Raw genomic sequence first — 22400 nt, forward strand, 5'->3', positions numbered from 1 at the left:
AGGGCATGTTCCAGATTGCTTCATGCTGCATTCCATTGGTGGATCAAGGGAGACGAGGGATTTCCAAAAAGGTTTCATCACCAACCAGTAACAAGACAGAACGGTTAGCAGAAAAAAAGGTATGTGAGACATGAGTGGTTGGGTGAGACAATTTCTTCAAATTAACGTCCTTGTGTGAAGAACTTTTCCAGTCAATATATCTAGTCTGCTTCGCCAGCCTCCTCTACCTCATCGTCCTCATCATCATCCTCATCGTGCGAGATGAATGGAACGAACCGAAAGTCCAAAAAGCTTCGCTTACCACCTTCAATATCCACCATGAACTGCAGACTCAGCACCCCCTGACCATCCCCTCGTAAACTAACCTTGGTGGCAATCCGCATTGCTTCTGTTGAATTCTTGATAAAGTCGAACTTGTAGGCCTGAGACCATCGTTCCTGGATGTTGAAGGTTTCGAGAAGGTCTCTTCCACGGGCGAAGTCCACTCCCGAGCTTCCAAGATCCCCGACACCAGCGAGAGATAGAAATGGCGAGGTTTTAGTGGTTGCGATAGTTAGCTTTGTCGGTGCTGTTGGGGAAATCTCTGCCATAGAATCGAGTAGCGTTCGAGATTGCATAATGATTTTGAAGGACAGATCATTGCGGTCAAATGGAATATCATCAGGTATTTCTGGTAGATAGGTTGTCAATGACGCTGTTGTCTTAACGCCAGACTCCTCGATGGTGATCTTGAATGGATCCCCTTCTTGGCCATACTGCAGAGTACAAGTGCCAGAAATACCAAGAGTTTGGTTACTGAAAGCATCAGGCCGATAGTTCCGAAGATTGCTGCGATAAGGATCCTGGTCTGCTTTTTGAGCCCGTGTGGCCACGTCTACGGCTCCAAAAATCTGGAGTACTTCGAGAACAGAAGATAATGAAAGTTGAAAATTAGGAAGCTCAGGAGGACTATCGCCATGCTGAGCAGAGAGATTGGCTGTATATGACGAGAAGAGAGCTTTATCGAGAAATGCAACTCCTGATGCTTGTCAGTTGTTGTCTATCCCAAGGATAGCTGTCAAACTGACCTTGCATCACCCGTGCATGGTCAGCAGCGAAACGAACGCCATCCTCTGTAATTTGAACATGAACTCTGGGTGCAAAGTTGATGCATCTGAGAAGTTGATACAGTGGTCTGGTCGAAGTCGCAACTGCGCGAAAGATTGGCTGAGCGTCTGGTGCCATTTCGAGATTGTGACTGTGGTAGATTGAGGATAATGTGTGGATAAAAAGTACGATAACTGGCAGAAAAGCAATGGGCGCCTGTAGTAGCGTCTTCTCTTGATTGCTCCAACTATTTTACACGAAACCGATCGAAACGAGGACTTTTGGGTATCTTAGACGTAGACTCCGACCGCACAGAACATATAGACCACTCCGAAACTGTGGAAAGTAAGTAATTGAGAAGATAATGGACAGTCGATGGAGAACGTACGCAATGGCGATGGAGGCTGGAATGCCTAGTACGGGAACGTTGACGAGTGTGCGGTCTGAAACCAGTCAGTAGGCAGAAAGGCAGATGAGAGTCAAGACACTTACTCAGGGCAAAGACGCCGGTGAGAGAGAATCCGAGGAGGAGCAAGAAAAAGGCGACCCAGAACTGGCTTCCTTTGCTCACAGTAGGGAAGAAGGGACTGCCAGCAGCAGCTTGCCAGACCTCATGCAGCGAAGAATCCATAGGCTAAATTGGAAAGACGAATGGACTGTGTTTTGAGAGGGTGAGCAGTGGGGTTTCGCGAGAAATTGACGTGTCGCGGTAGAAAAGTTGAGGTGAATGCGTTGACTTGACAAACTGCTTTGTTAGGAGATGCTCTGGGGAAGCTTCATGAGCTTACGATGGCGCATCGTGTCCATAGACAAATAGGGTTTAGTGCGTGTCTACCCCTGTCAGCTCCTGCCTCAAGCTGGAGGGTCCACATTGAATGACATAAGCAGTGCACGGACATTCTCGACGCGCCTCACTCCGCTGTCATGATACTCCATTCTATCATAACTCACTTGCTCCCTAATTAACTTCACAGTTGAAGAACCCGACAGGATTCCTGTTGCGATTATGTCAGAAGAAAGTAAGTCTTATTAAATATGCGAACATAAAAACGATGGAATTACTCACAATGTCTCACTCAGACGGCAAGCGCAAAGCCGAGGAGGAGCCATCGTCTCCTACCCCATCGAAGCGCATCAAGCAAGATGACTCGGCTGAGCCTCCGGAGAAGAAGCCGGAGATCAAAAGGATTCCTTTCCCTGAAAAGGTGGGTTTGTTAACCAACCTCATACATATATCCTGTACTCACACGGTCGTTACAGCCCGCCGTCATTGAAGAGCGCAATGGCGAGATCGAATTCCGAGTAGTCAACAACGACAACGAGCGCGAATCACTCATTATCTTGACCGGACTCAAGTGTATCTTTCAAAAACAACTTCCCAAAATGCCTAAGGATTATATTGCGCGACTAGTTTACGACCGAACACACTTATCGATTGCCATCGTCAAGAAGCCCCTTGAAGTTGTTGGAGGGATCACATATCGCCCTTTCAAGGGTCGCCGTTTCGCCGAGATTGTCTTCTGTGCCATTAGTTCTGACCAGCAAGTCAAGGGATACGGCGCCCATCTCATGTCGCACTTGAAGGACTATGTCAAGGCGACAAGCGACGTGATGCATTTCCTCACTTATGCCGACAACTACGCTATTGGTTATTTCAAAAAGCAGGGTTTCACCAAGGAAATCACCCTTGACAAGAAGGTCTGGATGGGATACATCAAGGATTATGAAGGCGGTACGATTATGCAGTGCTCGATGCTGCCGCGGATTCGATATCTCGAAATGGGTCGCATGCTCCTTAAGCAGAAAGAATGCGTCCAAGCCAAGATCCGCGCTTACTCCAAATCACACAATATCCATGCTCCGCCGAAGGAGTGGAAGAACGGAATCACCGAGATCAACCCTCTAGATATTCCTGCCATTCGAGCATCAGGATGGTCTCCTGACATGGACGAGCTAGCCCGCCAACCTCGCCATGGGCCCAACTACAACCAACTGCTCCACTTACTCAACGATCTACAGAACCACAACTCGGCCTGGCCATTCCTTGTGCCTGTCAACCGCGACGATGTGGCCGACTACTACGAAGTTATCAAGGAGCCCATGGATCTTAGTACGATGGAGAGCAAACTTGAGGCCGACCAGTACCTCACGCCTGAAGATTTCATCAAGGACGCCAAGCTTGTTTTCGACAACTGCAGGAAGTACAATAATGAGAGCACACCCTACGCGAAGTCGGCGAACAAGCTCGAAAAATACATGTGGCAGCAGATCAAGGCGATTCCTGAGTGGTCACATCTGGAGCCTGAGAGATAGAGCTCTCGTCCAGCTAGTAAACCAAAACAAAGGAATCGCATCCGCATCAAGCTTCGGACATCTTCGGGGCACACGACAGAGGAGTAGCTATTGGGGTGTATTTTATAATTTATCTGGGTGGGTAAAGGATCAGTATTAGCGAGGAGTTTCCGGATTCTGGTAGCAGTGTATGAATACCATGTTTTATGTTGCCGCCATCTTTAAAGGTTATAGTGCATTTAGTCTCGGTCGCATTATCAACGAGCCGAGCTGATAACACTTGATACTCTGTAAGCCGGAGGAAACAGAATGCAGCGAACAGTCTCAGAGTATCCTGTCGACCTTGATTCAACAAATCGTAGATCAACGCCAATTCGATAACATAATAAATCTTTGGGAATGTGAGGCACTGCATGACAGCTGTCAGCCAGGGTTGATACATTTCATGATTCTAGTAGCCCAAGTTGGTGCTGCACATCAATTACGGGAGGGCACATTGTAGGCTACGTAATGCCAATTCGAACTACTATCACTCAATGAATCTTCTCTCGCAATCTAATTATTTCATCGACTATCAACCAAGATCCGGTGTGTAATTCAACGAATCTCATGTCCTGCGTCAGTCAGCCTATCATTTATAATCAAGATTATGGGAGACCAGCATTAACAAATGACTAGGATCTAGTGTCCGGCCTGATGGTCTAGCGGTATGATTCTTGCTTCGGGAGTGACATCTCAGTTCTCATAAAAGGACTAAAGTTTGCGAGAGGTCCCGGGTTCAATCCCCGGTCAGGCCCTTCCTTTTGCTTGTGTCACTAATTGTAGGTAATTCTTTTTTTTTTCTTTTTCCTAGTTTAGAATTCTACATCGAGTTCGAGCTCGTGAGATCCCTAGGCAGCTGGTAACGAGTTGTCGGGTATGTCTGTGTAGACCTGGTAGAGTTAAGAATAGACCCAGCCCACCCTGTTACACGTCAAGTGGTTATTCTGGTGATACAATAGCAGTTGGCAAGCACCTCTGTAATACATCTGCTTCAACGTATGTATAGTCAGGATCCTTTATATACCTCTTGATCTCTTCACCTTGCAATGCCCCAGGGCTTGCAGCAAGATGTAATGGTCATCGTGAAAGCTTCTAGGTAAAACCTTATATTGAGGCAAAAAATACCGTGTTCTTATTTGTTACCTGTGTTTGCAGCCTAAAGGTTAACCTTATAGGTCGTATTCATCCCCATAGGTATAGTCAGGATTGGTTTTGAGAAGCCTGACTGTAGAATAACGTCGTCGTTTGACAATACATTTCCTCTGTAGGTTAAGCAGTCCTTTCAGACAGATCGAAGCTCGCAACCATACCATCCGTTTTTGCTCTTTACAGATCAAACTGATAATAACTACAGTGAGGACTCAGTTAACATAGAAAACCCTTTATAAACAGGTATAAGTCGCTGGCTATCTATCAACAAGCCCGTATGATTCAAATGTGACCAGCACAAGCACCAAGGCGAAGAGAACCAGATCGGGAAAGCCGTCTCTATCCTTGTCAATCGACTCGAATGCCAAGCAACAAACGTTTTATCAACCAGATCCATAACGTTCAATTCCCCTGAAAATCATACAGATATGCCCCGTTTACTGTTTCCCAATCGCCAGACACCATTATCCATAATGTGGATAGGCAAACAAAGAAAAAAGGAAAACAAAAAGTGATGGGTGTCTTGTGTGTGCGTGTACGTGTCTCATATGGTCGGTTGCTTGTTGTCTACCCTTGGATGCCTGAGCAGAGACAGGGATGAAACATTGGTCATGCTTGCATTTGAGGCTGCAGGCTCCGTGCCCCGATGGTGAGGCCGGGCGTGTGTGTGTCTGATCGCTGTGTTGGATAAAAAAAGGCTTCACCTGAAAAGTGACGAAGCCAAGAGGGTATAATTCGTGAGGAACATATGCTTTTCTTTGCTTTGTTTTTTGTCTTTTAACTTCATTTCATTTTCTTCTTCTTAGCATGATATTCAAGCATTGGAATTATCTGCGAGCCGTGAACTAGCATCGCCAACAGGCAGACGAAGATCTGAATAGGCGCTACGCCTCCATGAGGCACGCCACTGCTGGCCTTCAATGAGGCGGCGCCGTAGGGAGGATGTAGAGCGCAGGCTCGATGTCTGAGGTTGTGGTGGTGGTAGTGTCTGCATCTGTTGGGGACGATTGGGGTCCTCTGACTGTAGTGTGCGGCGGAGGATGCGGTGAAGGGATTCGGGAATCTCATGCCATTGGCCAGCTCGGGCAGTGCTGAGCAAGCCTGGAGGGAAGAGAGCTGCAGGGACAGTGTCGCTGTCGTGAAAGATGTGGTCGTTCAAGTAGTTGATTTCACCAGATTCAATGGCGTTCTTGAGCCACTGCTCCCATTCCTCGTCGAGAACAGCTGAAGTGTCTCCGGCGTCACGTCTCGCAACACCGTCCCTGAGGCGCTCGTTCAGTTCGACACCCACACTGTCCAGCTCGTCCTCGCTCTCGACCTCCATCATTTCGTTGTACAAATCGTCGATAGCAACGCCTTCCACCTCAGCGGACTGATCTCGGTTGGCGCGGGGCAAGTGTTCGATATCGGCCCAGTCTGGGAAACCGTCGGCGGTGGTGTCATGAATAACATACCCCTGCTCCTTCTCGTACTTCTCCTTGGCCCATTTTGTTCCCTCCCACTTGGTCAAGCCTGCGATCTCGGCTCCGGTAAGTTTGAGGCTGTCGAAGGCGCGGAAGAGTCGTCGGTGCCATTGCCAGCGAGAGAGACGGATGCGATGGGTGTGGTGAGTGTAGTCGAGGCCGGGGTACTTGGCTTCCTGGGTGTCGAGGTGGCCGTAGAAAGAGTGGGTTTCCTGCCGAACCTCTGGGATCAAGAGGCGTTGGAGTAGAGCCTGGAAGTTCTGGGGGTCGTTGCTCTTGGGACGAGGGAACATGCACTCGTAAACGAGCTCGTCAATGGGACAGCCTTTCATGGTGGTGGTGAGGTAAGGCCGATGCCGGACAGGTTGAGATGGGTATGAGTTTGTCGAAGAGGCTTTAATTTGCTGTATTGTATGACAGTAGTTGCTCGAAAAAGTTGGCAGTAGAAATATGGTCGTTCACGTAATCTCGGTTGTGTTGTGTTGTGTTGTCGATGGTCCTTTGTACGAGGCAGCAGTGTGACACGTATTGCTGAGGATCAGATCCTCAAGGCAAGGCAGGCAGGCAACCAGGAAGAATGAAAAGTTCAAGTGAGGATTTCAAAACCAGGCTGAGCAGTGGGATTTGTATGTTCGGGCGTTCTCGGCGAGGGTGGAATCAGGCAAGGAACGGCAAGGCCGAAGAGGCTTTTGCGACAGAGAGATCCGATGGATGAGTCGCTAGAGTCTAGAAGACTCTCTCGTAGAAACCTGAAAGTAAATTTGAGTGTAGATTGGACCGTGAGGAATAAAAGAGGAGAGAGTTTAGATGAGACCAGGGAGGGAAGTGACAAGTTAATATGGATGTAATGTAAAGGATGGCATGGCCTTGTATGGCATGCTCATGTATTGGCATGCATTTACCAGTATTAATGCGTCGGGAACAGACCCTCCATCATTTTTTTGTTCCAGGCGGCGGGTTCTTTTTTCTCTTGTCTGGCGCCCCTCCTTCCATCTTGGCTTGGTCCCAGCCTAAGGGCCTTAGTAGGTGTAGGCCAGGGCAGCCCCCAGCCCCAGGGACCAGAAACGGGCTTGAGTGGTGCCAATAGCATCCCCCATCGGGAGCCTACAGGACGTAGAAGGGTCACTTGATAGGCTGAGGATGCTTCTGAGGCCGGGACCTAATGCGCCTGGATTAAAGCTCAACTCTCAGGGTGTACAGTAGGCGGGGGTGTGTAGAGGATGGAGTGTAAGCGGTCTACGAGTCTGTCTCTGTCTGTCTGTGGTCACAAAGAGCCTGAACCTATTAGATTTGTGTAGCAGTCTGCTTGTTGTTTGTTTGTTTGTTTTCTGCTGCTGTTGGATCTCTTAATACTACATAGCCTATGCATGCTTGCAGTATTCTAGTCTGCCACTTGGTCAGTTGTTGGCCATTGATTCCCTTGTCCATGAACTGCGTGTAACCTGTTCGTTTCAACGCTTGGACGAATGATGTTGCAGGCATTAAACAGAAACGTCATCAGAAAATCTAGTATTTATCCATCGTGTTTACCATTTGAGGGATATATGTTCTTTGTATCTATCTACCTGACACAGAGAGGGTTTGTCACACAAGGTGCAGCAAACTCTCACTCGATGCACTTTTTATACACCCTACCAGCTGACCACATACAATTGCACATTTTGTAGACCCAAATGAAAATGACTTTCCAGCAAATACTCAAAACTCAAAAGCTCCTGTAAATCTGATCATCACCACTAACTAACTAACCAAATTCACTGTTCTCGTGGTTGGTCGTCACGAGATTGGCCCAACAAACCCAGAAAATCCGCGAGTCACGCGCAGAGAATGGTCCTTTTAGCTCCACTGCATCTCTTGATTATCCTCGTTATCTCCATCTCATGCGCCTCCGCTAACGTGATGTGATGTGATACCTATCGCATTTTATCCGCTCCCTCGGTTATCACTAATAAACCTTGCCTGTTCTTTTTTGTCATTCTCACGACCGGAACGAAGCCGGTGCGGGCCGGGCATGATAAACTTTGGTAACTAAGGTAGCATGGGAGTTTTGCATTACATGGATATGAGGGATGGTGTGCTGAAACTTGCATCTCAATTTAAGCAATTCTGACTGTTACAGAACTCGAACTTCAGGTGCAGGTTGGGGAGACTTGTCAAAGCTCTTCATGGGCTCAAGACCCCATCGCCCAAACATGGCGGCGTCCTCGTCCCAGCCATTGCACTCCGTTGTGAGCATCTTCTCGCCTGTAAAGATAGCATTTGCACCCGCCATGAAGCACAGTGCCTGCTTCTCCTCCGACATGGTCTTGCGACCCGCTGCGATGCGGATGATGGTCGAGGGCATGATGATACGCGCCGTGGCGATAGTTCGCAGCATGCTCGTGAACTCAACCATCGGTCGATCGCCCAGCGGCGTGCCCTTGATGGGGACCAGGGCGTTGACGGGGAAGCTCTCCGGGTGACTTGGGAGTGTCGACACGGTGTGAAGAAGACCAACGCGATCTTCGCTGGTCTCGCCGAGACCGAGAATTCCACCTGAGCACACCTTGATACCAGCGTCGCGCACGTGGCTCAGCGTCTGTAGTCGCTCGTCGTAGCTGCGTGTCGTGATGACAGACGGGTAGAACTCACGACTAGTGTCGACGTTGTGGTTGTACGCCGTGAGGCCCGCGGCCTTGAGCTCCTTTGCCTGCTCTGCATCGATCATGCCCAGCGTCACGCAGACCTCCATACCCATGCCCTTGACGCCCTCAACCATAGCCTTGATGTTCTTCAAGCTGTTCTTGCGACCGCGCATATCTCTCCATGCGGCGCCCATGCAGAATCGAGTGCTTCCCTTCTCTTTGGCCGTTCGCGCAGCTGCTAGTACGCTCTCGACACTCTCTACTCTCTTGGCGGGAACCTTTGTGCCTTCTTGGTAACGGGTCGATTGGGCGCAGTAGGAGCAGTCCTCAGTACAACCGCCTGTCTTAATGTTCATCAGAGTGCAGAGTTGCACTTCGGCGGGGTTGTGCCATCGACGGTGTACGGTGCTCTAAGAGTTTGTGTTAGCCATGGTGTTGCTCTGTGAGATATTTTCATCAATTGAGCTAATCATCGAACGACAACAGCAGTCACAATCGCGATCGAATGAGGAGAGATGCCCTTACAGCTTGGTATGCCAGCTCAAGGGCAGGCTGGTAGTAAATGGCCGCAATCTCCTCCTTGGTCCAGTCATGTCGAACCTGAGTCGCCGTGACAGCTTCCCTCAGAATCTGCTTCCTCTTCTCAGCCCTCTGCTTCTCAATTGCTTCATTAGCTCCAGCCGGAGGAGGAGGCGGCTGCGATGGTCGAGGATGGAAGTCAACAACTGTTGACATGGCCCGGGAATGTTGCCATCTCGCCGAAGCGGGGAGAGACAAACGGTTACTGGGTGTAACCTGTCGAAAGGCCCTAAGACGGAGAGATGTACCGGGCTTCATTGTGACGAAGGTAATGATGAAAAGGAATGAAAATAGAGAATGTGAGATGAAAGAAGTGAGTGAATTGGCCAAAGTCAATCGAGAGAGGGACAGCAGATTAGCTGTGAGTGAGCTGCAGCAGCATGAGGCACTAAGCCAAGACAAGATGCGTGCAGAGCTATGTACAACACCACGGACTAAGTCGAAAGAGCTCAAAACTCTAACATTATGAATGGACCAGCTCTTGTTGGTGAGCTCTAGACTATAGCTACGCCTCATTCATGCCCCCCCACGGCCGACCTCGGTCAGTCTCCGGTCCTAAACGCAGGCAATTACATACAAAATATCCATGCTACAACCCTCAACTCTTGGGGATATATGCCCCGGTAGTCTCGGCTTTCGGGAGCTTTTCTAGACTGTTGAATTACCATGGAATACCGTCCTAAACCGCGTCTACCGAGATCCACTAGAACCTGGCGATGATCATCTACGACGGGGGAAGGGATGCAGATGGAAATGGAACCATATGATGTAGCTCAACAGACCTGACTGTTGAACGTAGATCATAATGCCAGCTTATGCCTTACGATTTTATGTCTTTCGAGCGCTGTTGTAAAGCTGTAAAGTTGAGGCTCCGTCCCTCGGCCCGCTACCCGTGAACAACAGCATTCATTTTGTTGAAAAAAGGAATCTTGGCCTGCCACGAGACCCCTGATGGCAATTCGACATTTCTCGTTGGCTCGCCTAGCGAGGGGTTTTGGGATTTTGGTTGAGCTTGGTGAGGGGCCTTGTAGCTTATAACCCCGGGAGAAGCCCGCTCTGGACCGGCTTAGCTACCGTGATCGCGGCACTTTAATGGAGCCATGGCGTAACAGTGGGGTTGCTCAATGGAGGCTGTTTTGTTCCCAGCTGTTTTGGTCATGTTGAAGAGAAACAATGTTATAGTTGAAGCATTGAAGAAACTGTTGTTGTAGTATAAAACTCTTAAGCAAGATATCAAGAAGGTAAGAGAAAAGTAACTTGTGAAGAATAAATGCTTGTTGCTCCATGGAGTATATGTATTCATAGTCATTATCTCCCTCAGTCTATCCAGACGCCGTATTCTGCAAACCCTAGATCTCGTTATATCCAAGATAGATCCATACGAAATCCCAAAATGCTCAATATCGCTCTCAGTGCTCAACACTTGACATCTATGCACACCAATCTCGGTAGTAAATCCATACCCCCGATTAAGGGTACGCCGGCTCAGCATACCGTCTCCCAGAAACCCCAAGGGGACTGGTCCCACGCTCGTCAGGCGGCATGCGCTTCTCCCATCTCTTCCTCTCAGATCGCGGATCCCATCCGGGATAGTCGCGCCTTCGCTCGGCATCCGCATGGCTGCTAGTCCGTCTCTCCATGTCCGGTCGGCGCAGGTACCGATCACGTCTTTCTTCTTCTCTTTCCCGGTCAAGTTCCCGCTGTCGACCCCTTCGTTCTCGCTCACGGTCTCGTTCCCTTTCTCTATCTCGCTCTTCACGCATCCGCCTTGATCGCTTCAGATCTTCGTCGCTGGACTCTGCTTCTGAGGAAGCTCCCGATATGTCGGAGTAGCTTCTGCTGAGTCGAGATGGAGGAAGTCGGTCTCGGCTTCGGCGTCCGCGGGATGAGTCGGTGTTGTAGGATGGGGCTCTAGGTGGGTTTCTGGTGCGGTCTGGGTTGCTGCTGAGTCCGTTGGGGAGAATGTTTGAGACTTTCTCGGTCAGCTTTTCTCGTAGGCTGGGGCTATGTGTTGATCTTCGGCGGGTGGAATCGTCCGAAGCTCTCCCATCTACGCGATGAGGTCGGAATGTTGGGGGCGGGTTGCTAGCAACAGGAGGCGGGCGATCATTCGTTGGTGAATATCGGCGAGTCGTAGGCGAAGGCGGGCTTGCTTCAGGTCTTCTCTTTGCGCGAGGAGGGACCGGCTCATCATCACTAGAGTCTGAAGAGTAGTGCCTGGGCTGACTGTGTCGGCGAGGCGGTGCGGGCCGCTTCGCATGAGGGTCCAAATAAGATCCCGGGGGTGCATGCGGTGCATGTGGTGGTACATCTGGTGAAGGTTGCTGGTTATAATCGGAGAAGCTTCGTCTTCGGGCATGTTCGTCAGAGCGGCTGTTGTACCTCTCAGGTGAAGGTCTGGTTGGTCGCCCTCCTGCATGTCTGCCCGGCACATGATTGTACAACGGTCGCTCAGGCCTGGCTCGGGTTCCAGCAAAAGCACTTCCTCTCACGTGGGAGTAGGCGAACTTGGGCTCTGGCCCCTCAGGAGGTTCACCAGGCCCAGTCGGATCTCGTGCTTCTCTGTATGTCTCCCTCTCTCGAGCGTTTGCTTCTTTCCGTAACTTCTCAGCGCATGATTTGTGCCATCGATCCACCTCGGCGTCGGCTTGTGTTGGGAATACAGTTGGAGGTAGGTCGGCTGGAAAGTCTGCGCCAGTCTCGGGATGTTTTAGCTGCCAGTTCTTCACGGCGAACTGTAGGAATGGAACGTGTTCCTCGGGACCGAGAAGAATCTCGAGAGACTCCCATCGCGAGAAGCCTCGAGCGGTCAGGGCAGGTATTGAAGGGGGTGCGAAATCGTCGTCCGTTGGCTGTAGTGTGTGTTGACATCCAGTGACTTGCCAGATGTATGAGATGGACTCGTGTGGCATTTCAAATAGAGCTTTAAACGTTAGGTATATGTCGCACAAAGTCGCTATTATACTTACAGTCATAATCGCCTCCAACAGCCTTGTAGAAGGCGGCCAGCTTTTCCGGGGTAAGGTGACAAACGGTTTTATCGCCTATCTCGAGTATCTATTATGACGTAAGGTGGTTAGTATGCGATCTATCGAATATTGACAATTTTGGAACCAAGCGTTTAAAGAAAGGGAACGCGCATACAATATGACGACTAATAGCTCTTAATAGAGCATCTAGTAGCTTTGACGGACTTTTATCCTTCTCGTACATATACGAATACTCAATAGCCGGAGGCGGCGGGGTTGACGAAGTTGCGCCCGGCGGGGCTTCTGTCTTTGGAGGGGCCGCCATAGTTGAAGAGTAGGAGACGAATAGTGAGGTCAAAGATGAAGGTGAGAAGAGAGGTTGTCGAGAAAAAAGATCACGATGAAGGCGGTATCACATCCAGGGCAGATCGCGGGGAAACGTGGATGGCGGTCAGCGGATCGATATCGATATCCAAGATGGACAGTGCAAGTTGTAGTGATGCCGTAAACGAGGACGATGGTGCATTCGGCAAGACTCTTCAGAAACAACGGAGGGAAATCAAACAATAAAGACGACGATTAAAAGTCGCAAAAGTGCAGAGTAGCACAGACCCGATCAAGTCCCGTCAGGTTCGGGTTGGGATCCAATACCTTATATGAAATGGAGCCCAGCTGATGAATGAAATGACAATGACAACCTAAACTACCTGAGTCAAAAGGTAAGGCAGGGCAAGGCAAGGCAATGCCAGGCAGAGTTGACCGGGGTGGACTTGGCGAAGAAGTGGGCAGAAAGACGAGGATCTTTTTTATTCAGGTACTCAAGGGGAAGAGAGAGAGAGAGAGAAAAAGGCACGAGCACAGGAACAAGGCAACGGTAAACAAGGCACAAAGAGACAAGAATGGAAGACAGATAGAAAAAAGGACGCTTGCTGGTGCTGCTGCTTGTGAGAGTGAGAGGAAAAGACTTGGTTCCATGATTTGACTGGTCTCTTGCATGGATGTGCCTGGGAGACTGCGGGTGGCTGACAAAAGGTTGCTCCTAGCAGATACTCTGTACAGTATAGCACAATAAGCAGCTGACTCTTGTATCATCCGGAGCTACTCCTCTACGTCTACCTAAGTTATTTGCCATGTTGATCTTTTGTTTCTTCAATCTCTTTGTTACACTGCCTTTGTCTTGTTAATCCTCTCTACGGTGTTTATAACTATCCCGCCCGTCTCCCATCGGAATCTACAATAACAGCCTACTTCCGAGAAACAAACACAACGCATCATGAACTGACATATCAAAACGCAAACAGACATCATATCACATCGCAGCAGCCCTTCACTGCCGTCCCCTCGTGGCCTGACACGTGCATCACTGTTGTAGGCGCCCCGGGTGATCCCTCCCACGAGGACCAGGCAGTACAAAAGACCAAGTCGAAATAGAAGTGGATTCCGTCTTCTTCATTTTCGCAACGGTCTACGGCTGTGTAAGGTAATCTAAGCCCATAACACGAAAATAGCTGTTTTCAAACCTGGTTGGTTCCCTCTTGAGGCTGAGCTTACTGTACTTTTTTGCTGTGTCGCAGAAACGGTGTGCTGAGCTGAACCCCCACCAAGATCTGTGAGATGATTTGGCATGGGCTGAATAATCTCGAAGATTCTTACATGTTCCCTCAGCGTCATTTGAGGCTGATAGATCAGTTTATTCGGATATTTTCGTGAACGGGACGCGGGATGTACAACGTGAGAATGAACAAGCATCTTGTGAAACAACATGGCACTGATGTCATTGTTTACTCGAGGACAGGGGACCATTTTTAATTAACGGCCCAACCAAGCAAATCTGTTCCGAAAACCCGGAGCAGAGACCGTTGAGCCCGGAGATGTAGGGTAAGCCATTTTTCGTAGGGCAGAACCAGGGTTGACTCCACTAACTCCAATGAGGCAACGGTCATCTCCAATTTCATCTCGTACTGTTGGCCTCTTCTTCTGAAAGTTGAGACAAGCAATTCCGAGCTTTGTGACGTCTTTGTCCACTTCTTTCACACTCCTTCTGAAATACTTCTTTGTATAATCGCTGAGCTTTGATCCGCTTCTCTTCTACGCCTCTTCACCGTATTCTTGGTATCAGACCACCATGGACGCCCTCAAATCAGCCATCACCCCCATCACGCATAACCTCCCCGCGCCGATTCGCGACTTGGGCGTTTCCATCATCGGCGAGACCTGCTACAAATCTCTACTCCTCGACGTCAACATCGAGGATGCCGATTGCATCAAGTTCGCTGTCTCCAAGGCTCTTGGCATCGGTATCATCGCCGCTTCTTCCATCGTCAAGGTCCCCCAGATCCTGAAGCTCATCAACTCCAAGTCCGCCGAGGGTGTATCTTTCCTCTCATACCTTCTCGAGACGGCGTCGTACATCATCTCGCTCGCCTACAACTTCCGAAATGGCTTTCCTTTCAGCACCTATGGCGAGACTGCTTTGATCGTGGGACAGAATGTTATCATTTCCGTGCTTGTTCTGAACTATAGCGGCCGTGCTAGTCTGGCAGCTGTGTTTGTCGCTGCGCTTGCTGGAACTGTTGCTACGCTGTTTGCCGAGAATGTCGTGGATGCGCAAACCTTGAGCTACCTCCAGGCTGGTGCTGGTGTACTGAGCGTTGCCAGCAAGCTGCCTCAGATCCTCACCATCTTCCAGCAGGGCGGCACTGGTCAGCTTAGCGCTTTCGCTGTAAGTCAATCTTTTTTCTCCCCTCTTCGTTTGTACAATGACTAATGGTAATGCAGGTCTTCAACTACCTCGCTGGTTCTTTGTCCCGAATCTTCACAACCCTCCAGGAGGTCGACGACAAGCTCATTCTCTACGGATTCGTCTCCGGCTTCGTCCTCAACGCCATCCTTGCTCTCCAGATGATCTTCTACTGGAACGCCCCCTCTGAGAAGGCCAAGGGCAAGCAGCCTGTTGCCCCCATTGCGGCCAAGCCTGCTGTTCTGACACCCTCTTCCTCTACCACTGCTACTCCCAAGAAGAGCCCTACCACTCGCCGACGTGGTTAGATGGTCACACCCTTTTTGTGTGGTTGCGTTTGCTTTATAGACTCGATTTGGCATAATCATTTTTAATAAGATTTTACTGTTACGCGCTTTGCTTCATGTTGCTTTGCTGTGTGATTTTGACATGCATTTATCGTCAAATGTTACACGAAAACGTGTGGTGCTAACTACCTACATAAACGTGTTGCACAAAACCTACCTATGATGCTATCCGAAGCAGTGGTGCAAATGGTATCCCCCTTATATGCTGCCCGTTGAACGCCGTTGTAATAACCCAAAGTGTCGCTAATCCTTTTCCATTACCCAATTCCATACAATATCCAATCAAAACATTGATGCAGTGACTCTATTCCATGTCGCACGTGTAGGTCGATCGTTTCGACCTGCGCATTGGAGACAACGTCGCTGTTCGCCAAGGTTGCTCACAGAGCAGCTGAAGCAAACATGCTTGCCACAAGCACTGCACGAGTGATCCTCGTTGTTGATACCGTCGATGTCCATGCCATCATCGCCACTGTTGAGACTTGCACCGCAGTCGTCGCAGTTCGAGGGGGAGAGTTGTGTTTGGCCCAGGCTGGTTGTTGGGGCTGAAGGCGCCGAAGAGATGTTCCAGAACCGGTGGAGAGATTGTTGGTTTGATTCAGGTCGATCAGGTTCGAGTGGTGCTTGTATGTTCTCAGACGGAAGTTCAGTGTGTTGATGCTGGCTCTGCGCAGAGTAAAGCATGTTGAGAGTATGTTCTGAACTCAATTAGCGCATGTACAGTGCACGGTTACTTGTATAAGAACCTACCATGAATCATCTCTTCTGAAGGTCGATTATCGCGGAATCGCTTCATGGTTCGACTGTGAAGATGAATTGGAGTCGATGCCATGATCGCGAAAGGGTTGGTGATGGAGTTGCCGAGTCGAGGAGGAGAGTCGAAGGATGAGACGGATGAGGGAGAGGCGCAGAGCTCAGAGACGGATCGCTTGCGTTTGTGGGCCATTTTGGTTGTGGGAAGGACAGGTTTTTGAGAGTATAGAGGGGAGTCGAAACAATTAGGGTAATGTTACAATGGATGTAAATAGAGAGGATGAGGTGAGATGGATCAACTTCTCTACAGGAACTGAGACGAGACTGAGACTGTGGGGCTCGAGTTGGCTGCGCGACATGACGCGCTTAAGTGGTGACGTTGGACGCGTTAATAGCCCACGCCAATCATCGCGCTATATTTACCTACCTTACCTATCCTGGCTATCCTTCTATAATACACAAAACGTCCATCTTGGGACGGGTGGATGGGATGGATGTCTTTATATTGGCACTTGCCCTGCATGAGGTAATCTACCTTAGGTATAAGAGGACTTGAGCTGGGCGTGGAATTTCCTCTCCATGAGAAGTCTGCATGAACCACACATCTATCTCTCTATTATGAGCAATCTTTCTACAGAACAAATTGTGACTATCCTTAGTACAATCCCAGGTCTACTTGTATCATGTCTAAGTGCTTGGTTCGCATACCTTGCCCTTCAGCGCCGCCATGTAACATGCAGTCCCTGTACCAAGCTTCTACGGATACTGATATCTTATTTCCGAGCGAGAATCTGCTCCAGAAGCCACCTGCGGCCCACCGAAATATAAGTGGACGAGGGCACAGAGTTTGAGATTCTGCCACCAACAAGACTCGACAGGCAACACAACTTGTTGCACCGGACCCAGTTGCAGTGTGACATGATGGACATAAGCTGTCTGGATTCTGGGGTCAGTCTATGTCTGAACGTCTTTATGAATATAAATGTGCTAAGTCTAGTGCTTGCACAGAATAAGCAACTAGATGTATTTTGTTAACCATGTTAAATCCTCTGAAGTAACTAACAGCAGAGATGAGGCCTCCCCACGTTCATGACGGGAACTAAAGTAGTGGAGCCCACCTCAAGCTTGTTATTCCCGTCAATGCTATCCCAAGCGCTCATCGCAGTATAAGGCAATACTCGTTGCATGATTACGCTGCATGATAAGCAGCCTATCCGTCAGTATGCACACGAAGATGGCTTGGAGTTGTTTCCTCTGGTGATGAATGGACACGGCGAGAGAGACAATGGTCGACTGTGCGGGATACATGGCATGCTTTGACGCTCCTTGCATGTCCGACTCAGCCGCAATTTGCTTGTCCTTTGCTCCACCAATTGCCTCCCCCATTAGCATCATCATCCGCCGAAGCAGGTAGTTGATGGAGAGCACTACGCAGGGCATTACGGACTCAGAAGGTAAAGTATATGGGCCGTACTAAACCCGGAGATCGATACAACACCTTCTTGTCTTCTGCCTTCTCTCTTGGCACGGCTGGGAGCGAATCGTACCCCTGAGAGACTTGCCTCATCCATTCGCGCGGGCATGTAAGCGTTCTATACTGTTTAAGGGTCGCAGAGCAGGCAGCTCGCCACACTCCGATGAGGCAAGTCACAGGGGTAAGTTCAGCTCCACACCACACTAACCATCCCCCTTAGCCCCCATCCCGGGGCGTCATCTCAACTGAAAAGGTCCATATTGGATATATAAGGTTGTCGAAGCCAACTTAGTGATGACATGACAGCAACCACCGAAAAACACAAAGAAGCTTTTGATATTCTTCCGGTCCACAGACGCATTCTTTCAATATGGTTCAATTATCAACTGATGCTGTCATCACCCTCGTCAGCACAATTCCTGGACTCATTGTCTCTTGTCTAAGTGCCTGGTTCGCCTACCTAGCACTACACCGAAAACCCATCCCCCAGAGCGATGTCGAAACAGCCGCGATGCTCTTCATGATCCCAACGGCATTTTCTATTCCTCCTAGGTTCGCACTTACATGTCGCCGCCTTTTAATGAGTTGAGCCTGACTTGTTTGTCCTCCAGTGCCTTGTCCCACACCGATTCAGAGAGGACATTGACGAATGGCGATGCCCTTCAACTACCACCCGCAACGAGTCAACAATGCATTGGGTCGAGCCACTCTCGAGTGCTTGCACATGCTGAACGTGTATCATAATATCGTCATGAAAATAGGATACAAATTGAGAATGCGCTGCTTTTCAATGCCTCAACATGGGCCGCGGTGCATACGACACCACTGGTGTCCCCAAGCCACTGCCCCTCACCAAACGAGGCTTTCTCACTCGGCTCACATACACTACCCATCAACCAACCCGATACAGCTGTTCACTATGAGTTAGCTCTCAGTGGAAATGATTGCACCTTAATGGACTATTGCCAACCTGCAACGACACATGAGGAATCTCAGGAGAACGGATTCATCCACCTAAAAGCCTTCCTCGCACGAGGCCACTTCTTGGACTGATACAACTTGTACGCAAAGAACAGTCCAACGCACGACACAACCAAGCCAAGAGTGGAGTAGACGATGGTGACGATTACTTCGGTCGACATTGGAAGGGATCGAGCGGAGAAGTGTTGTAAAGGACAAAATGGGGGTGTAGCGGATGTAATAAATAGGGACCTAGGCCTCAGGACCCAATAGATTATATAGGCAGGTAGGTATGTATGAATACAGTAGGGCTATCCTACTCCATACCGTCGATTGACTTACAGGTGGTTTTTCTCTTTCTGTATCCTCCAAGCGTTCATCAGTGCCGTATTCTCTCCCTGGGGGCCCTTTGCCTCGAGGCTGTGCTGCAGTAGTAAGTGACACGAGTTGCACATTTGCCCTCCTTTATGGCTGCACAGAGTGAAACACGGGACACAAGTAGACTTTTAACTTCTATCCTAAGGAGTGAAGGGGGGACTTGAGTAAATCAGGTATTATGTAGGGACTTTAACATGATATAGGCACCTACCCAGTAATTCAGTAGAAGTTTAGACTGATAGGTTGCTCTATCCCCGATAATTATGGAAGATGAGGTACCGAGCCCTTAGACAATGACAGTGAGACTCCTTCCACTCTTCATTAAACATTGTATAGGTACATCCCCTACTAAAGTTGGTAACCCTTTTCGGCTTCTGCTTTCTTCATCTCCCTCTTCTTTTACATGAATTTGGATAACGATACATCATTGCTCGTACAAAATCGAAGCGCCAAAGGGCTCAGCATAACCTCTTTTATCACGCAAAAGACATCACAGACAATATGAGTCAAATCAAATATACCACCACTATACCCCAGATATACAATACAACCATCATCATTGGAGCTTGTAGAGTGGTTCCTCGCGATGAAGGCACTGACTTTGACATGGGCCAATGTTAGTGGAATGATGCCCTCATGGATCAGAAACGTCTCGCCCAACTCGGTCACCGTCAAACGTGGCTCAGTGCCCAGATTGCTGAGGGTTTTATCCAGATTGCCCCCAGCCAGATGATAGGCAGAATACTCCTGCACATACGAAACGCTTGTGATGAAGCAAAGATGACAAATTTGCCCACCGAGATCCTCGTTATCCTCTACGGCTTCGGAAACCCTGCAATCGGCTGTCATATGGATTGCACCAAAGACCTCCTTAAGCCTGGTGCAATGATCACTCCTACCAATATTCTCAACGCATTGCTCCCAGGCCGAGATGTAACTTTGGCCATGCGCGTGTTTACTACGAAACACTGGGTGCATGCTTACGGGCTGCACAGAATGAAGCTTGACGAAGTTAAGAAGGTTTATCCAGATGCCTACAAAAAAGCCAGCGAGGATGGAACATTGATCAAGCAAAATTTTACCGAAGAAGGCGCCTTTGAATACCGGAATCCAAATGAGGAGAAGATAATATCGGAAAAACGTCACTACGAGCTTGCGCTCTGGTTTCGAGAAGGCCTCGAAAAGGACACAGATGGTACCACGGTAGTCAAGGACAGAATATTAGAATTCATGGACCCGTATCCTCGGGAGACAAAGCTGAAATACTTGGTCAGGGTAGCCTCGTTGGCAACGGTAGTGAACTTCCGGCTGTCAATGGCATTCTTGACGGATAACATGGTTGCTCACTTCAAACTCAAACGCCCTATGCAGCAGACTTGCCTCGAGTGGGAGATGTGGAGGTGGCTCGAACGCCAAGCTAATCTCACACGCTCTAATGGATATTACGACTTGTTCAAAGATCAGATGGATATCGAGGACGGGGCCGAACTACCATGTAGTGGATATACCCGATTCTACCTTTATCTACGTGCAGCTCACCATGAAACATACTTAGCTGAAGAAGAAGAAGGGAGACATACAGTAGAACACATCGAAAGTGTCTTGGAGGATATGGAACTTGTCTTTGATTACGTACTAGACAAGGTCCAGGAGGAAATACTCGATCCCTGCGACGAGATCATTGAAAATACGAAAAAGCAGTACGGAAATGAGGCACAGTGGGATATAACTCAGCTACCAGACTTTTGGCCGGAGGGTGTGCAACGTGCTATGCGAGCATTAGTCGACTTGATTTATGATCAACGTCCAGTAGGCTACACCCAGGAGTAATAATGAGAGCAGAGATAAGGTAGGTAGGTAGGTTAGAAGGTATAACAAGCAATGCGATTGTCCATCATTCCCTCTTACATAGTAGAGACCTAATTTAAACATGTACTAAGTTATCTATACTATGGGAGCAAACACGGAACCTAAATAATATTGAAATAAAATCAGCAAAAGATATACTAAAGCCTTAGGCTAACTTACCTAAGTATTTGTGTTAATTAAGATCAAGATCTGGAGTTTTCTTCATTCCCTCGCCACGCAATTTATGGGCTTTGGATTAAAACTTTGAAAACTTGTTGAAGAGGCTGTGGCTGGTTTATAAGGTAGTTCTTAGCAGGTTAGAGTTAATGTTAAAATTGGGTGTTTTGTGTGCTTTGAGCCTGATCATCCTCACAGACGAGCAGCAGCCACTTATTTATACACCTTTAGAGTCAGTTATCAGGATATCTAGCTTTTCAGCTAAAAGCAAGATCCTAGGCAACAGTGAGGGCGACGAGTATTTCGCCTGTATGTGTTTTTTTGGTGTTCTTTACCTTTGTGGCCTTGAGGCTGAAGCCTCTTTTTAACCCCTCAGCCCTATCACAGTCTCCTTTGACCAGCTGATTCTATCTGTCTTGTCGTCATGGCCAAGCCAGAACGGACACTAGACATCCAAGGAGAATTTACTTCCCTATTCTGGAAGAAGCAAAGCTTCTCATTGGTTCTTGAAACTCACCCCAATCTTGTAGATTATCCCATTCGCTCTTTGTAACGATGCCATCTCTTATGAACTATAAGCTTTGGTATTTGGGGTCAGGAGACACTGCCAAGTTTACTCTGAAAGCATACACGTGGGTTTACCACTCGACGATTGGATTCACGATGATCTTGTGCTCAAGATCAAGCTTTACCACTCTGCACTGAGATGAAAAGGTTGTTTCAAGCCATTGGGACTTTCACTATAAGTAGGGTCTTATCTCCTCCCATCATATCTGTCCTGTTCTGTTCAGTTCTGTTCTGTCCCATCACTCACCACCACCTTTGGTCATCTCGGGCCCTTCTTTGCACACAACTCAACTCATACATCATATCGCCATGTCTTCATCTTCAAGTCAAACGACTCCTCCAGGCTCATCAGAGGCCCCCAGCGGAAGTAACTTTCTACCACCCTACGAGTCAGCTAAACTGTCTCACGAGCCTATCCCAGAGCCAGCGAAAGTCATCATCGCCGAGCCATTTGGAGTCATCATCGAGTCCGCAACGCCTATACTCGCAAGGCCTGTACTACTACAAAACTCAAGACATCGCCAACCTCATCACCCGCAGGAGGAAGAGACGTCCCGGGCAGGGTGCGCATCTCTTTTCTGGGGTCTTTTCATTCTCGTCGACCTCTTTATCGCTATCCTTCTCGTCTGTTTGCTCACGGGTAAACCCAAATCACCGTGATCATAAAACGGCACGAGGGTTGATTTTGTAAGTCTACCTTAGGGAGAGACTTCTGGGATGCTTCTGACATTTTGTGCAAGCATGTTCAAGTCAGGGATGTTTAAGTGGCGGGAGTCCGATCCAATCTTCCATCTGCTTACCCAGCGGTCATGGACACTTCACCTCAGAAGACGGGGTTGGTCACTGGAACTAGGTAGTCGACTTGTGATGCGGAATTTTAGGCCGTCTCTGGATAGTAGCCTGTGGAGGGATGGAGTTGCGTGAGCTTACATGCTCGACTGAGATCGTGTCA

The 22400-nt window shown here is 48.8% G+C and overlaps 11 protein-coding genes and 1 non-coding gene across 12 annotated transcripts; 6 read left to right on the forward strand and 6 right to left on the reverse strand.

Moving 5' to 3' along the window:
* Positions 1 to 200: 200 nt before the first annotated feature.
* On the reverse strand, positions 201 to 1224 carry FMAN_01694 (uncharacterized protein; the record flags this gene model as incomplete). Its single annotated transcript, XM_041821845.1, has 2 exons — positions 201 to 1018; positions 1068 to 1224. 2 exons carry the CDS (start codon positions 1222 to 1224, stop codon positions 201 to 203), a joined length of 975 nt encoding a protein of 324 aa, XP_041677037.1.
* A 152-nt stretch (positions 1225 to 1376) lies between these two features.
* On the reverse strand, positions 1377 to 1717 carry FMAN_01695 (uncharacterized protein; the record flags this gene model as incomplete). The annotated part of the gene is made up of 3 exons (XM_041821856.1): positions 1377 to 1422; positions 1475 to 1529; positions 1579 to 1717. 3 exons carry the CDS (start codon positions 1715 to 1717, stop codon positions 1377 to 1379), a joined length of 240 nt encoding a protein of 79 aa, XP_041677038.1.
* Positions 1718 to 2153: 436 nt separating this feature from the next.
* On the forward strand, positions 2154 to 3399 carry FMAN_01696 (putative histone acetyltransferase; the record flags this gene model as incomplete). The annotated part of the gene is made up of 2 exons (XM_041821867.1): positions 2154 to 2291; positions 2347 to 3399. The coding sequence occupies 2 exons, from the start codon at positions 2154 to 2156 to the stop codon at positions 3397 to 3399; spliced, it is 1191 nt and encodes a 396-aa protein (XP_041677039.1).
* A 669-nt stretch (positions 3400 to 4068) lies between these two features.
* tRNA lies at positions 4069 to 4175 on the forward strand. Its single transcript has 2 exons — positions 4069 to 4104; positions 4140 to 4175. It is a non-coding gene; the product is annotated as a tRNA-Pro (tRNA).
* Positions 4176 to 5383: 1208 nt separating this feature from the next.
* FMAN_01697 (uncharacterized protein) lies at positions 5384 to 6364 on the reverse strand (the record flags this gene model as incomplete). The annotated part of the gene is made up of 1 exon (XM_041821878.1): positions 5384 to 6364. One exon carries the CDS (start codon positions 6362 to 6364, stop codon positions 5384 to 5386), a length of 981 nt encoding a protein of 326 aa, XP_041677040.1.
* A 1781-nt stretch (positions 6365 to 8145) lies between these two features.
* FMAN_01698 (putative biotin synthase) lies at positions 8146 to 9493 on the reverse strand (the record flags this gene model as incomplete). The annotated part of the gene is made up of 2 exons (XM_041821889.1): positions 8146 to 9066; positions 9182 to 9493. The coding sequence occupies 2 exons, from the start codon at positions 9491 to 9493 to the stop codon at positions 8146 to 8148; spliced, it is 1233 nt and encodes a 410-aa protein (XP_041677041.1).
* Positions 9494 to 10704: 1211 nt separating this feature from the next.
* Positions 10705 to 12529, reverse strand: FMAN_01699 (uncharacterized protein; the record flags this gene model as incomplete). The annotated part of the gene is made up of 3 exons (XM_041821900.1): positions 10705 to 12158; positions 12205 to 12292; positions 12380 to 12529. 3 exons carry the CDS (start codon positions 12527 to 12529, stop codon positions 10705 to 10707), a joined length of 1692 nt encoding a protein of 563 aa, XP_041677042.1.
* Positions 12530 to 14329: 1800 nt separating this feature from the next.
* Positions 14330 to 15252, forward strand: FMAN_01700 (uncharacterized protein; the record flags this gene model as incomplete). Its single annotated transcript, XM_041821911.1, has 2 exons — positions 14330 to 14926; positions 14983 to 15252. The coding sequence occupies 2 exons, from the start codon at positions 14330 to 14332 to the stop codon at positions 15250 to 15252; spliced, it is 867 nt and encodes a 288-aa protein (XP_041677043.1).
* A 321-nt stretch (positions 15253 to 15573) lies between these two features.
* On the reverse strand, positions 15574 to 16237 carry FMAN_01701 (uncharacterized protein; the record flags this gene model as incomplete). Its single annotated transcript, XM_041821922.1, has 2 exons — positions 15574 to 15989; positions 16042 to 16237. 2 exons carry the CDS (start codon positions 16235 to 16237, stop codon positions 15574 to 15576), a joined length of 612 nt encoding a protein of 203 aa, XP_041677044.1.
* A 1651-nt stretch (positions 16238 to 17888) lies between these two features.
* FMAN_01702 (uncharacterized protein) lies at positions 17889 to 18262 on the forward strand (the record flags this gene model as incomplete). The annotated part of the gene is made up of 2 exons (XM_041821934.1): positions 17889 to 18070; positions 18130 to 18262. 2 exons carry the CDS (start codon positions 17889 to 17891, stop codon positions 18260 to 18262), a joined length of 315 nt encoding a protein of 104 aa, XP_041677045.1.
* A 1230-nt stretch (positions 18263 to 19492) lies between these two features.
* Positions 19493 to 20686, forward strand: FMAN_16024 (uncharacterized protein; the record flags this gene model as incomplete). Its single annotated transcript, XM_041821945.1, has 1 exon — positions 19493 to 20686. One exon carries the CDS (start codon positions 19493 to 19495, stop codon positions 20684 to 20686), a length of 1194 nt encoding a protein of 397 aa, XP_041677046.1.
* A 1071-nt stretch (positions 20687 to 21757) lies between these two features.
* FMAN_01703 (uncharacterized protein) lies at positions 21758 to 22108 on the forward strand (the record flags this gene model as incomplete). The annotated part of the gene is made up of 1 exon (XM_041821956.1): positions 21758 to 22108. The coding sequence occupies one exon, from the start codon at positions 21758 to 21760 to the stop codon at positions 22106 to 22108; it is 351 nt and encodes a 116-aa protein (XP_041677047.1).
* Between the last annotated feature and the right edge of the window lie 292 nt (positions 22109 to 22400).

This window comes from Fusarium mangiferae (assembly GCF_900044065.1).
Source record: "Fusarium mangiferae strain MRC7560 genome assembly, contig: FMAN_scaffold001, whole genome shotgun sequence".
Taxonomy (NCBI): domain Eukaryota; kingdom Fungi; phylum Ascomycota; class Sordariomycetes; order Hypocreales; family Nectriaceae; genus Fusarium; species Fusarium mangiferae.